We start from the raw sequence: 14,873 nt of genomic DNA on the forward strand, positions 1-14,873 counted from the left end.
TATCGATAGACGCTCACGTTTCCATCCTCCGCATCGTCTCGGCTTTTCGCCAACGACGAGTGCACGACGAAAGGCGAGAGGCGAGAGATAACGGCGGGGTTCAACGAACGTCTGGGTGCTGGGTCCTAGATAAAAGGGGAAATGCTAGACGACGGGGCAGAGCACGACGATCGGGCACTCCTCGGCCGCAGCGGATGTCGGTCACGCGGATTTGCATCACAACCCGTTGCCTACTCCCCCCTCCCCGCGCCTTTTGACGCGGGAACTTGTCGCGACTTGTTGGGGCTTTAAATCCGCTGTTGAAAAGAGGCGAACTGGTAGTGATCTGGGGAGATTATGAAAGATATCGGAAAGCTCACGAGAATATTAAAGTAATGAATATTAAAGTAACAGGTAGTTGAACCGAATACGACGTATTGCATCTCGCGTCTAAGGTGTGCTGCATGTAATGACGGAATTACATAACTTTGTATTTGCTTACTATTTCTATATCAGCGTGATATTCATCTAGTTGAAGCGAATTCAGCAATATTTTCAGTTAATTCTGAAACTATAATTTTTTTACATATATTAATTATAGAGATTTTTAGATAAATCTTACATTAAATCTAACAATACTGAATTTTTTTTATGGGCGTGCGTTTTGTTATATCGAATGTAGGAATCGCGGATCTTTTATATTTAAGTTTTAAAAGATATCTACTTTTGTAGTAATTTATGGCAACGATAATAATAATTGTATCATTGTGAAACGTCACTAAACGTCATTAAAGGGTCATTACAGTGAAAGTATCTCATTTAATAATGAGTTTGTGACCGGTGTTCAAAGTATCGCTGGTAATTAAAAGTAACGTCAGTCACTATTGTGACATTTAAACGCTTAAGTAATTTTTACGCGAATTAATTTTATTAGTTAAAGATGCAGTTTTTGACAGAAAGATGTTTCTTGATCTTATACTATTTGTATATTTTTTTATTTTTATTATCTGTTATTTTTTATCTTTTTCTTTGTAAATTATTTAATAAAATATATCGATATTGAAAACGGAGATAGATTACGTCATCTTTGTGTTGTTGATCGTTTATAATTTTTTTGCCGTTATTGTGCTTTAAATTATACTTAACTTGGCGTGATGAGCTACAATATTTGTGAAGCAAACGTCGATTATAATTATGATTATTAGAATCGCAATGATAATGTTTGATGTTTATCTATTTTAATTTCATGTTAAAAAACTTATTTTGAAGCTTAATTAATTTTAAAATTCGACAATCTAGAAAAGAATATAATTTTGTTAAAAGAAAAGTTAAATTAGGATTCGCTTTTAAGAATTTATCGATATTTTTATAACGTTTTTAATGATTAATATAAGTTTCTTGTTGAATTGTTATCTCATGTAAAGTTGATACTAAGTTCTTTTAAATCTGGTTTACACTGGATTAATTATATGCGTACGTCTATTTCTGATACTATAGAATGATTTCTGATAATCTATTCAGAGGCACACGCGATTTCGTTACATCTTATTTAGCATCTCTCAAGAACGAATCGAGTCTGTTATAATTAAGCGACTAATCAAACACTGTAATTATATATCTGCCAACGTGTCTGTACGCATAGTATTAGCAAAGTTTAAAAACACATTTTCAATGATGATGCCAATGCTGTCTCATAAAAATTAAATCACAAGAACGTCCGCTTAAAATGTCTAAGAAATTATAACATCTACAAATCCGAATACAATTTCTAACACGTTAATCATCTTTAAAAACTTAGATTTTAATCAATATTCTCTGTTCATTTCAGAGGGATAATTCCGCTGTTTAGGACGAGAAAACACAGCAGCCACAATGCCGAAGTCGGTATGTATTTTATTTTAAATATCGATATCGCGATTGCGCGATTTAATCGCATTTTATTAGTTTCAAAATTGATGTGTGGAAAGAGAGAATAATAAAATAATATTTAATAAATTTTAATTTGCTGAATATTTTGTTGTGAAGAAATACTTAAAAAGATAGGAAGCAAGCGAAAAGGACATTAAATGGGAAGCGAGAAAATTCTGATCATTTGCATTTGTGTGTTTAAATGTATTTCCGAGTCGTAACTGATATAATGTAATATTCGATAGTTGTGGAATGCCGAATGTCAAATCGAGCTTTACGGCATCGACCTAAAACGTTACGCGTTCGCTTTGCAGTAATTTCAGTGCGATAAGATATATATTTAACTTGTTCGCGCAAATAGCGATTGTATCTCGCCATGCCATGCGGCATTTGAGCCTTTCAGAAGTCAGACTAAACTCCATCGAAAAGTAGAACAAATTGAATATATATATTGAATATATATATGACAGAAGTCAGACTAAACTCCATCGAAAAGTAGAACAAATTGAATATATATATTAAATATATATATATATATATATATATATATATATAAAATTATGCATTCTAGTATTTTGAAATTGAGAAAGCGGAGCTGATCTGTTTTCTGAGAGTTCTAAGAATTATTTTTCAAATAAGAGGAAGAAACCAATCGTTATTTCAGTTGATTTAATTTAACATGCGATAAAAAATTGCGATGTATTTGTCACTTTTCAATAAATAAGAAACTTGTTATAAATTAAACCGATTTCGATATCATTAGATGAAAATATTTTGCACTCGTTGCCCAAGACGGAAGAAGATATAAATCTTTTTGTTTGATATGGCAGAGTAATGAATAATGAACGGAAACTGCGGTCTTTCCCGACCATGAAGAAGCAGTGCTTTTAAAACGTCATTTTTTTGTAAACATTACGTGATATATCCTTTATTAAAATCCATTATAATGAGTATACTTAGAACAAAAATAAAATTATTATGCGGAGACTCGTTTTAACTCGTATTATAAATTTGTTTTGCCATTTATAATTGAATTTCTTTTTTATATAATCTCATGTAATTTGCATACTGTTATATTTGTAAAAGACAATGATCTTAATTGTTGTCGTATTTTTTTATCTTAGTTCTAAATTTAGGAAGGAGCTGTTTTTATATTTTCTTCGCGCATGCGATTTTTTATCCTTTTACTAAATTCAGTTTACACGAAACGGAGATATCATCTGTTTAAAACCAACAAATTAATACTTATTTGCATAAAACCGTTGCGGTTGTCTTATATAACATGGGACTGATTTACTATTTACGTCGAGGAAAAACCAACTATAAATTATATTTACTATTTCCGTCTTAACTTTTTTAAGGACAAGTGACTAAATAATCATTTCTTATTTTTATTCGCTTTATTTTTACGAAACTTGGTTTAACTTAGGTATTATTTAATAGTTTAATTTTCTCTCTTTTTTTAAGTCAAATTTAAGTTACTAATTTGGAATTACTATTACTCCTTTTAAATTTTGAATCAAAGTGATTACAAAAGCTCTTCGAAAACAAGGTCTCGCATACAAGTTAGAAAACTTCTGTACTGAAAGAGGTAAAAATCGGGTGCAAAGTGATATCGATGACAGTCAAGAGAAATCGGAACTTGTATTTTTTTTCTTTATTCATTGCGCGCATCGTGGATCTCGGCATCGTGTAGGTCGGCGATGGCGTGAGGAATGCGATCGTCGTATGTCGCAACGTGAAAGGCATCGGCCTTTAACGCATCCGAGAGGTCGACGAGTACCCTGTCGCTAGTTGCATGGCACGACGGAAGCCTTCGGACTTTGCGCGTTTTTTCGAAAAAGGAAATCTCTTTCCGTTAAACGCCGTTGAACGCCATTTTGCATGAAATTATACGATTTGCAATATCAGACAATTGAGACGAGAGATGAAGAGTGCTCTCAGACTTTGATTTCGATCGTAACTTGTCGCAAATAAATTTATAAGTAGCGCCACGTAACGTGATGGGAGACGGAAAGGGGAAGGGGGAGAAGGCTGGGGCGTTGCTGAAATGACCTCCAGTCGGCATTATGAAGCACGATTATTCGCGTTTATTCGCCAAAACATCCTGCACGAATTCTTATGTTAATACCCAAATATCTTTTCTAAACATTTTGATGATTCTCATTCAAATATCGACGACTTTAGATCGACTTACAATTTTAAATTCATTGATTTATATTACAATATTTATGAACAAATTTTGCATTTGTAGGCAATTTAACGACCTGACACCTGTTTATTCAAGTTACTTAAATATGCATTTTGTATTAAAAAAAGGTGAGAAAAAGAGATATATAAAAGATAAGTAAGAAAAGGTAAGAAAAAGAGATATATAAGAGATAAATAAGAGATATATAAAATTTCTGCATATTGACATGAGTTAACTCGGTATGAATAGTTGGTATATGAATAGCGAAGTTGGTACATTCGACATTCCATGCATCGTCCACGTTCCGCATTTTATTAGCAACCTACGCGTTGGCTGTCGCGCAGAGATAAGCGAAAGCACATATATTTAAATTTCTTCGTCCTCAGGAAGTTTGTGGTAGCAATGAAAAATTATGCAATCAAATCAACGCGCGCGTGCAAGAGAGAGAGAGAGAGAGAGAGAGAGCGCGAGAAAGAGCGAATGAAAAAAAATGGTTGCAACGGTTGCGCGTTCGCAAATCAGCCAGACGGTTTCCGAAAAACGTTGAGCCAGGCGGGGTCGCTTCCTTCCGCGGCATTCGGTATCGCTGAGACGCACGTCGCGTTGCGATTGGCCGGCGCGTCGCCGACCGGCTGCCCACGTGACCGTGTTCGCGCGCCGCGCGTTCACTCAGAGCGGGAGAAGCGTTGCACCGTTGCGCGCTGCGTCCCGTCCCGTCTTCCATTCCATCCCGTCCTCTCCCGGTAAAGGAGAGGGGAGAGCACCGCCACTTGCACTTGTGTGTCTCGAGCTCCCATTGTTCGACTCGGGGAGACCGGCTCGAAGGCCGATCGCGTTCGCTCGCTCGCACGATCAGCTAATTTTGCGCTATCAACGTTATCGAACGCCGCCACCGCCGTCGTCATTTGTGTGTCGTGTCGTATTTCGGTGTTTCGAATTCGTGTGTTTGTCGAGAATTCTCTCGCGATACATCCCGGTGATTCCCGTTGTGAAGGTGTGAACGATTTTTCGCAGCCATGGTCGCCGGCGGCAAGATGGTAAGCCGGCCGTTACCGGCGTGATTAATTCAAATTTTATTATGTATATCGCAACGCACAAATTTTCTCTTCTTTCGAAGGAATATCTATCTTGCGATTTTTTATTCAGATCTCTCATGTCCGTGTATGAAGAATCTTTCAAATATTTGCAGAATATTTTTTAAACGATGTTTTTTGAAAGAAAAAAGAAAAATGCAAATGAATGTAAATTGAATTAGGGAATATAAAACGAATTGGTTCTGTCGCGAGAAATAATAACTTTATTAAGTGCAATGATAAGAAAATATAAAAAAAATATCAAGTTAAAAGTTGCAGTCAGGGGGATAAGGTATTCAGAATAATGTTGTTTATAAAACTTCTAAATCTGAATATATGTAAATATATGTAATCTAAATATATGTATACAAGAAATGTGTAATATAACAATGGTTGAGCCCTGTTCTACCGGGTGACGCGTTTCACTCGCACCACTTGACGGCATCGTTTTATTTTGCATGCGTTGCTTCGCGAAGATGAACGTGAGGGTGACGACGATGGACGCCGAGCTGGAGTTCGCGATCCAGCAGACGACTACCGGGAAGCAGCTGTTTGACCAGGTCGTCAAGACGATCGGACTGCGCGAGGTGTGGTTTTTCGGTCTCCAGTACACCGATAACAAAGGCGACCTTACTTGGATCAAACTCTACAAGAAGGTAGGATATACTTATGTATTCGTCCCCTTCGCGTTTTCCTCGCTTCGCCCTCCGACCGTATTTGATCTTCTCGTCTCGCAGTTTACTCGACATTCAACCGAAATGCTCCGAAAAGTAAAGTCTTTAACTTGATTGAGTACTCAGTTATAATATTTATTATTATTAAAATATGATATAAAATGAATACAAAAGATACTTTCAATTTTATGATGCCATTAACAAACGAGGTCTTTAAACGTTATATATTGCCGTAGATATCGCCGTTATATGCATTCCCGAATCCTGTTTCCTCGATACGGATCCGCGTGAATGAAAACTTGCGTAACAAGGATTACCGGATCTCCGCTGGATTGCGCGAATATAATTTTTAAAGCGGCGCAAAACTCGTGGTATGAAACTCACGGCGCGAGGATTGAAACCGGTCGGGGAGCTTTCGCGCTAGCTTCGTTGGCGGTTTGGGGGTGTCTTGCTGCAAGCGAAATTCCACCGTGATCAATTTTCGGTGTTGATGGCAGTGAAAATTGAACCCCGTGGTAACGGCGGTGCCATCATCGTCGCGTGACATCCGCGCGTCATTCGCGCATGGCGACCCGTACTCTCCGCGGAATGAAAGAAAATGGAAACGAATTATAGAAATGAATTATCAATTCGTCACGACACCCGACCGTCCGCGACCTTAGAACAGCGTCTGCTTTATAAAACTCTGTATTGTGGAACCCCGAGATACCTGATCGTAGATTGAGAATGTAGTCGAGCATATCTAGAAACGCTAGATGCCTAAAATGTAAAATGCAGACGAATAATTATCCTTTTAAATATACGTTTTGAGCCTGTAATTTTTCACATCCTCGGTTTCTTCGCCGATTTATAATCACGTTGATAACTGAGCTCGAAGAAATTGCTCGACTTTGAAGGATTATATACCGAATCGTCTTGAGAATTTTGCAAAACAAGAAAGTTTGTAATAAATTTCAAAATTTATCTGAAAAATTTTGTCGTGTTTTGAAATTTAAGTCGCCGAGGATTGTTGACCGATCTAACTCTCTTTATGCAACTTTTTATATCCATTTCGATTTAGATATATTAGATTATCGGCCTCGCGTGTAATTTGCCTATCTTCACGGTCGACTGTGCATCAGATTTACGCTTACGCGCACATAAAATATATGGAATTAATGCACGAAGTAGCAAGTAATTGCCGACTTCCTAAGGAATTGCACGCAGCCAAGTAACCCGACGGTGTTGTGTGCAGGGTTCCTAAATAGCCGCCGTTCGTGAAGTACGTTGCGCCGATTCACATGAAACCTGTTCTTAGACGTGGCTGCGAGACGCGGCAGTCGAGAAACTTTCTAGGATTACGTTCCCTTAACTTCATTTAATTACGCATTCAGCGTCGCGTTGCATTTCGCTGCCGGTCGTTAATTCTCAATCCGCTCGTATAATTCAACGTCTTGCTTTCTTAATTCACATTTCTTTGTTTCTTATTTTATTTATATTTAATTTGCCTCTTCGATTTGTATATCTTTCTCGCAAACATCTTGGCAAGATGGTTCTTTACTTTGCCACTCGTGTGTAGCGACGATAAAAGAGTTCTTGGTTTCTTAGATCTTAGTTTGTCGGTGACAAATGCTGATGTCATCGTCTTTCAAGTGCGAGACACGTGTTCGATGTCTTTGCGCTTCTTTTTCTGATCGCGGCTGGAATCAGTGCGGTTTCTCTAACGATTTCTGTTCCTCAAAGACTTCACGGAAGTTCGCAAACTTTCCTCGTCTCTGTCAGAAATTATTGATGAAAGAATCGCAGATATTTCCGTGAAAATTTATTTTTAATGAAAAATAATATGCCTTTTGTTTCGTTTTTTTTTTTTTTTCAGATCTTTGAATATTTGAAAAAAATTAACTTTTAGCAAATTTTCAAAAGATAAGTTATTGATTTTCTTTCTTTCAATATATCTGAAATATTCTTCATGTTTCTTTTACTATGAAGTTTTAATATTAAAATTTCATTACATTTTGTTCTAAAATCCTTTTTTTAATAATATTTAAATATTAAAATTGTTTGATTCAGGTGGATTCTCAAGGATTCATCTTGTTTGAAAATAGGCACACGGAAAGAACAGTTTTGCTAAGTATCTAAAAATTTAGTCAGATATATAGATTTAGATATAGATTTAGTCTGAAAATAAATTTTGTTGGGCTATCAGAATAATTATACAGGATGTTCAAAATTGATTATTAGAATGTCAAAAATTTTGCGACATCATTCTACATAATTATTTTTATGGCTCAAAATTATTTTCTAATCTGTCTGGTTAAATTTTTAAATGTTTCAGCAAAACTATTCTTTTCGTGTATATACAACTCGACCAGCACGCACGATTACCTGAAGGATTTAATATCCGACATTTGGTAAGCGATTGTGCATCGTACGGTTTTACTACCTTTTCGCAATCACGATCGGTTCCAATTTTCGAGTCCATGTACTGTTACTCGTAGATCAAGACGAGATACTTCATCTGCTTTCACCGCTTAGTGCCGGGAGACGATGCTCCTTCACCTTGACACAGTCGTCATTTGTTGCTCGTTTTATCGATCGTCTTTTTCCAGTAATTTTCTCATTGACAACCTGTTTGCGGATTTCTCGTTCTTAGTTGAACACGATCCCTTCGCGTAGACGACTTTCGAACCTGTCTTCGACCAGGAAAACGAGGAAAAACCGACGCGACAGGTGTTCGCCAGGTGAAAAGGTTGCTGTGACTGGAACGCGAGCTTGTAGTTCCAGACCACTGAAAAGCAGCTGGCATGGCAATAACGTTTGTTCCCACGTGGTCCCCTTTTAGCAATCGCGTCTATTTCGTAGTACTATTCCGCGTCTCATCTTCGCATTGCACACGATGAAATGGAATTTATGCTAGTCTCGATCAGTTACGCGATAAGATTATTCCATGAATCCTCTGAACCACGTAATCAATTTCGCAACATATTTTTACTGGCTTGTATTTACATTTTTTTTTATCTTTATAGATATGTAACAGCAATTTTTCCATGTTTTTTTAGACAATAAAAGACAGGTTTCTAGACTCATCATAAATTAGAATTATTGTATACTTATTTAGAACGTATTAGAATAAAGCTGTCGAAGTCGCTTTGTCCTTTGCTTTTTATGCTCAGAAATAAATACAGAGAAATGAATCCATCTTGAGTTGCTCCTCGCGGAATTTGTGAATCACAGTAGCTATTTACGCAACATCGTTGCTCGTACGTTGAACCTTAAAGTGAACTTAGATATGCGTCGATGGTAACACACTTCCATTCGATAAATAAAACATCAGAATTAAATTCCTACGTGAATAGCTATTGAAGAACAAAGATGGGAAAAAATATATAGGTTAATGTGTTAATGCAGGGGAGATATTTGTAGTCGTTTACTGTGGCTTGTACTCGAAACGATTTTGCTTTTAATTCTGCTTTATAATGAAGTTTGAATGTACGAAAGATTCATTCACTTAAAAATACATAAATATATAATAAACATAATCATATTTTCAAGTTTATCTAATTTATGCCATAACTATTAAGAGATAATTTTTTATTATTTTTCTCACAATCGAGAATTTTATTTCAATCTTGAAATATAAGAAGATCGCGAGAGGAAAATACTTGTGAGAGCGAGGCATTTTTTATTTACAAAGACTTGCCGCCTCTTTTTCTTGATGACTCTAGATAATCTGATTTCCGAAAGACATCAATTTAGCATCACCGCCGATTAGATAATACAATTATGTTATCTGTTATTACAGATAGCACCAAGTGTGGTAATACACTAATTAATTCGTGACTCATTTTTTTTCGACGTAGTTTACCGTACTGTTGCATATTATAGATCGATAGTAGTAGTCTATCTCGCTCTTCCCGTAATGAGCAAATTGACATTTCACACATGTTCGTTAAATTTTCCCTTAATGACAAGACGATTGTACGCAGCCGGAAAGTGCGATAGCGAGGGTGGTGAAGAAGGAGGTGAAAAAGAAAGTTCGAAAGCTGAGAGGCTATTCGGACTCGGATACGGACGACGACGAGTTCGACGACGGCCTGGTAAGATCCCGAAGGGATACGATCTTTTCACACGTTCCGAAACTTGTCCCGAGAGAAAACGTATTTGAGAGATGACGGGAAGAAAACGTACTTCAGAGATGATCCATCATAAAGGAATGACCATTTTTATATATATGACTAAGACGATTTCGTTTCGAAGAAAATTCCCAAAAAGTTTGAAATTGTAAAAAAATAGACTAGGATAATATTATTGATTATTAATTTTTTATTATATATATTTTTTTTATATATGTTTGATTTTAAATATATTTAATGTTAATAGAAAAGTTTCACAGCTTATAAGAATTGGTGATGAAAAAAATCAGTTAAAGAAGATTAAAACATGAATTTGAACATAGATATATATATACAGAGGTATAAAAATCACTTTTACGCAAATATATATAAATTGTATTTCAATCTCACCTTCCACCTGTTGGGCCATCTTTCACCTGTTGGCTTCTTTGAGCAATTTGGAATCGACATTTTCCGGATCGAGGCAGGTCACTGTTCATCGTAGGCTTTCGACTCTCAACTCGAATATCTTTAATTCTCAGACAAATCTGCTCAGATAAAGTCAATTAAAATTGAAATCTAATCAATAACATTCCCATGTTATTTCTACCTTCGGAATTTAATTCTTGAAAGACTTTTTCACCTTCAATCTCTCTTTATTAAGAAAGATTTATTGCGAATGATTCAAGGAATCTATGACGCGATCTGGAACGCTGCGTATAAAAAATGGATTCTCCGGTATTCCATCGCATGATATTTTCATCTCCAGGAAATAGATAACGTTCGCAGACGAGTCAACCGTTTCGTAAAACTTACTAGGCGAGATTTGAGAAAAAAGAAAAGGAGAAAAAGAAAACGAGGACACGTCGTGTCGCGGTCTCCGCAGAATCGGGCCACTTATCGCATCGCAGTTGCGATAAAAGAGAGAAACGGGGAAAGAGAAACACGAACGAAACACCCCCGCGTCCATTGTTTGATACGCGTGTCGCTTATTAAACGATTCAATCGAGTGTGTTACGTCAGTTGGATGAAAATACCATCTGATGAGTCACGCGATGAGGAGCCGCCTAAGGAATTTCTCTACGAGAAAGCACGAAGAACTTCATTACCGACCATTTGTAATCAAAGATGTAAAAAAAAGTCGAAAATCTCTCAAGCCTGGAATATCAAGGTGTTTTTGATAGTCTTTTTTTTTTTTCTTTTTTCTTTTAAATATATCGACTGCTCACATATAATGCAGCTTTCAAGATCCGTAATAAAGTGTTCTTTATCTTAGAGTACTCAAGGATTACTCAAGCGAAATGGCAGCAGATGGTCTTGTCTCGTTCCCTTATTCCTCAACTTTCTCATTTCGAGATTGTGTCTTCTCCCTAAGAAATTTATGCGTTGCCCTAATTTGCCATACGCGGAATCGTTGATTATTCCGCGCAAGACTTTTCTCTCAAGTCTTCTTATGGTGCGTCACTTTCTCTCAATTAGGATTCATATTGACCCTTTAACAGAGGTCGACTCTCGCGTGAATTGCGAGCATTAAGCTGAGTGCGATACGCTTGTTGAGATTACGTTGCACGCGTTCTTTCTTCATCATTTAATTTTTTCTTACAGCAAATCATCGCGAACTATACGTTAAAAAAAAAAAAGAAATGTTCCGCGTACGTATCGTTCCTCTACTGAAAGAAAGGAAAATCATCAAGCAATAATAAAAATAAATGTAAATTATTTTTAACAATTTTTTTTTATTACAAATTCTAGAAATATGTACGAGAAATTGCTTAATATATTCTAACTGGTCTTTTGACAGGAATGACAAGACGGCGTTTCGCTTAAGTAATTCTTGAGTATTTGTACAATAAACCAATAAATTCTTAGTTCCTTAGAAAATAAATATACTAAAAATTAACACGAATAAGCTACTTCAGTAATATTAATTTATGAAGAGCATCGATTAATAATATCCGAGTACATTGCCGTGTTCGTGACATTAATACATGATATGAAATGGCAACTTTATCGGTGTTCGAGACATGGTTGGAATTTCCGTGATAGTGACTAGCTTATGAGGTACAGCTAATGCTTCCAATCGTGCTTGGGAGCGCGCGTTTCGCAATTAACCACGCGATGAATTTATCGCTAATTAAATCGTAATTCGTCGTGGTGACCATGAAGCACGACGGAGTCGTGATATCTTTCCGGCACGGATTTAACGCTATAATATATTGTTCGTATCGTAGAAAATTAAATCGTTGATAGATCAATTTCTCTGTGTTGTCAAAATTAAATATTTGAACGTGGGAGATCAATGAAATGCGAAATGTGAATTAGCAAGTTTTTTTTTTAATACAAATTCAGAAAGGAAGTGTTAATTCTTAAATGCGGAATTGAAAAATATATCTTCATCGCTTTGCCTAGATCGAAACTAAGTAGAAACGGATTATGTATTATCTTTATTTTTGTAGTGAAATAAAAATAACGTAATTTTAATAAAAAAAGAGAAATCCGAAAACGGTATTTCTCATTTTTCTCCGTTTTTTTCTTTCATCAAACCGTGCTGCAGCAATGCCTAATTTTATCGTCGCGCCGATGTGTCACTGTCAGAAAACAGTGCGTAACGTGCGATAAACTCGCTTCGAAGTAAGCAACGAACGTGTCATTTCAAGGACCTGGTGTAACTGGGCTGCATCTTGCCGGAAATGCTTGATCATCATCGTGCTTGATCTCCGCAACAGGTCGCAAGTCGAAAAAGACCACGAGTTCACGCAGGTGCGCTCCTCGCGGACTGTGGACTGTTATGTAACGTGGCAGGATCTCTAGCAATCGGCACATTCTCGTTTTCTCACGTCATTCCGGCCCGTCATTCCGCCGTTTCGTTCCTCGTGCCGTATTTCCGTTATCGCGCGAACGTTTATAAAAGGCCACGTTGGGCTACGCATGCAATTCCGGATTGCATTGCGCCGAATGAGAACAGGCCGATCGAAGTTTAAGATTAGGAGATCAAATCTCTGATGATCAATCCGTTATATCAAAATCAAATTACAATGTGATGTGTTTCACCGCGACTTTCAGAATGTTTAATATTAATATACAGAAGAAATTAATATATAGAATTATATCGTTTTTTCGTAGATTTCTTTCTTTCATAAAAATTAGGAAAGCAGCGCTTTCTTATTTAACGATGTTTTTTTTTTTTAATATTGAGCGGAACACTTTTTTATAATTAAATTTTAAAAATATAATTTTTAAAAATGTGATAAATATTGTACACTCTTACATACTCTGATCATAATTTTAAATAGAAGCGAATATTTAAATTTTAATATTAAAGATATGTAATAGTAGAAATAATCTTGTTAATTAAAGTTATTAATCCTGCAAATTTTAACTGTAAGAGATAAAAAGTTTGTTGGAGATTATTTGTCTCGGCAATCTAACCTATCGATACTTTATTTATCGATGAACACAAGAGATTTAAAGTCTGGTAGCTCTCGGTTATTTTTGGTGTTTAGCAGATTTAGAAGACGTCATCCTGTCAAGAAAAGAAGAGAAAAAGAGAGACCCGAATTATTTTTAAGACTGCAATAAATTGAATAACGAAAGATTTTTATGGATTTTTGAGTGTTTTTTTATGATATATATGAATAAAAAAAGCTTTAAAATGGCAAATTTATTATTTAAATAAAGAAACTTAATCATAATTTCGTTCCAATAATTAGAAATTCTGTTAAAATTGACAAATTAATTTTTAATCTGCTAGTTGGAATCTTTTTTCAATTCGTCGATACCTTTATATATTTCTTATGCAAGAGGGGAGGGGGACAATATATGTAAGATGAGTTATTATTATATGAACTCATATCATATAGAATTAATATTTACATTGAACGTAAGGCGACAATTCCTTTCGCTGACTCGAGTTGAATTCTTTCTCGTATCCACGATGGTCCTTAAAATTATTGTCATTAAAAGACACGACAAGTGAGATCCTGTTTACCTTGTTTACCATAAATCTAACATGCCTCGAATGTCGGCGCGATAATTTCAAGGATGCGTTCGTGACCGAGATACGCGGGATGATTTTTACACCGCAGTACTTTAACATTACTGTATTTTTATTCTTTGAACGCATGCCAACCGCAATACTAACAACTGGAAGAGTGGACTTTCGTTCTTGTCTAGGGTAAGTTGCGAACAGTTTGATCAACGTGTGTCCAAATTGTGCTGCATGCCGACGAGAAGCGAACGTTCGTTTGATGGCATAAACCGTCTCTTCTTAAAATATGTAGCCATTTCCGAACGCGGTTTTTTTTTTTTTTTTTTTTTTTTTTTTATCGTGATGAATAAGAATTTTTTAAATAGGTATGTATATTAGCAAAAAAATTTTACTCATCAAGATGGCTGTGAACAACGATGAGATGATGAGATATCGCCTCGTGATGACTTGTATAATTCTTTTAAAAATGTATAATTAAATGTATTATTATGAGACACACAGAAATGTACTTATTGCTGTCAAACGAGACGTCGCCTCGACTATTTGTTGTACGACTATTTGTCATATCCGTTTGAAAAGGAGCGACAACAAATTATATATTGTTTGATAAATAAGAAGGCGATCCCATGCCGTTACATCATGATCATGATCATGATCATGATCGTGATCGTGACTAGTGGATTTTTAATCCTTGCTGTCCTTGAAACGTATCTAACGCACGGATGCAACTTGACGATTTGTTTATTTATTCGCGAAAAGCTGCATCTCGTGAAAAGCATACGCCTTAATTTAATTATTCCTTGTTATTTTCGTCTGACGGATGTGCATGTAACGGTTTTAAGCCACGCCTGTCGCGTGTGTTAAAGCCACATAATAACATTTAGTTGTCACGACTTTCGGAATACTGATAAAGCGAATTGTTTGAAACTTTAATTGTCGTAGATTATATAGTTGCAGATATTTGTCTAC

General features: G+C 36.0%; 1 protein-coding gene across 6 annotated transcripts in view; it reads left to right on the forward strand.

Moving 5' to 3' along the window:
• Positions 1–14,873, forward strand: part of Moe (moesin) — a 32,249-nt gene that overhangs the window by 9,232 nt on the left and 8,144 nt on the right. For 3 of the 6 annotated variants that reach the window (XM_089079347.1, XM_089079345.1, XM_089079346.1), the window contains exons 2-4: positions 1,808–1,863; positions 5,628–5,807; positions 14,067–14,090. In XM_089079347.1, coding sequence (XP_088935473.1) covers positions 1,852–1,863; positions 5,628–5,807; positions 14,067–14,090 — 216 coding nt within the window. In that variant the 5' untranslated portion in view covers positions 1,808–1,851. Of the gene's footprint in view, positions 1–1,807; positions 1,864–4,872; positions 5,116–5,627; positions 5,808–14,066; positions 14,091–14,873 lie in introns of those variants that run through there. The other 3 variants (XM_011638648.3, XM_011638651.3, XM_011638649.3) reach the window with 3 other exon arrangements.

Source organism: Pogonomyrmex barbatus, unplaced genomic scaffold (assembly GCF_055798465.1).
Source record: "Pogonomyrmex barbatus isolate J1 unplaced genomic scaffold, ASM5579846v1 scaffold3, whole genome shotgun sequence".
Classification (NCBI taxonomy): Eukaryota; Metazoa; Arthropoda; class Insecta; order Hymenoptera; family Formicidae; genus Pogonomyrmex; species Pogonomyrmex barbatus.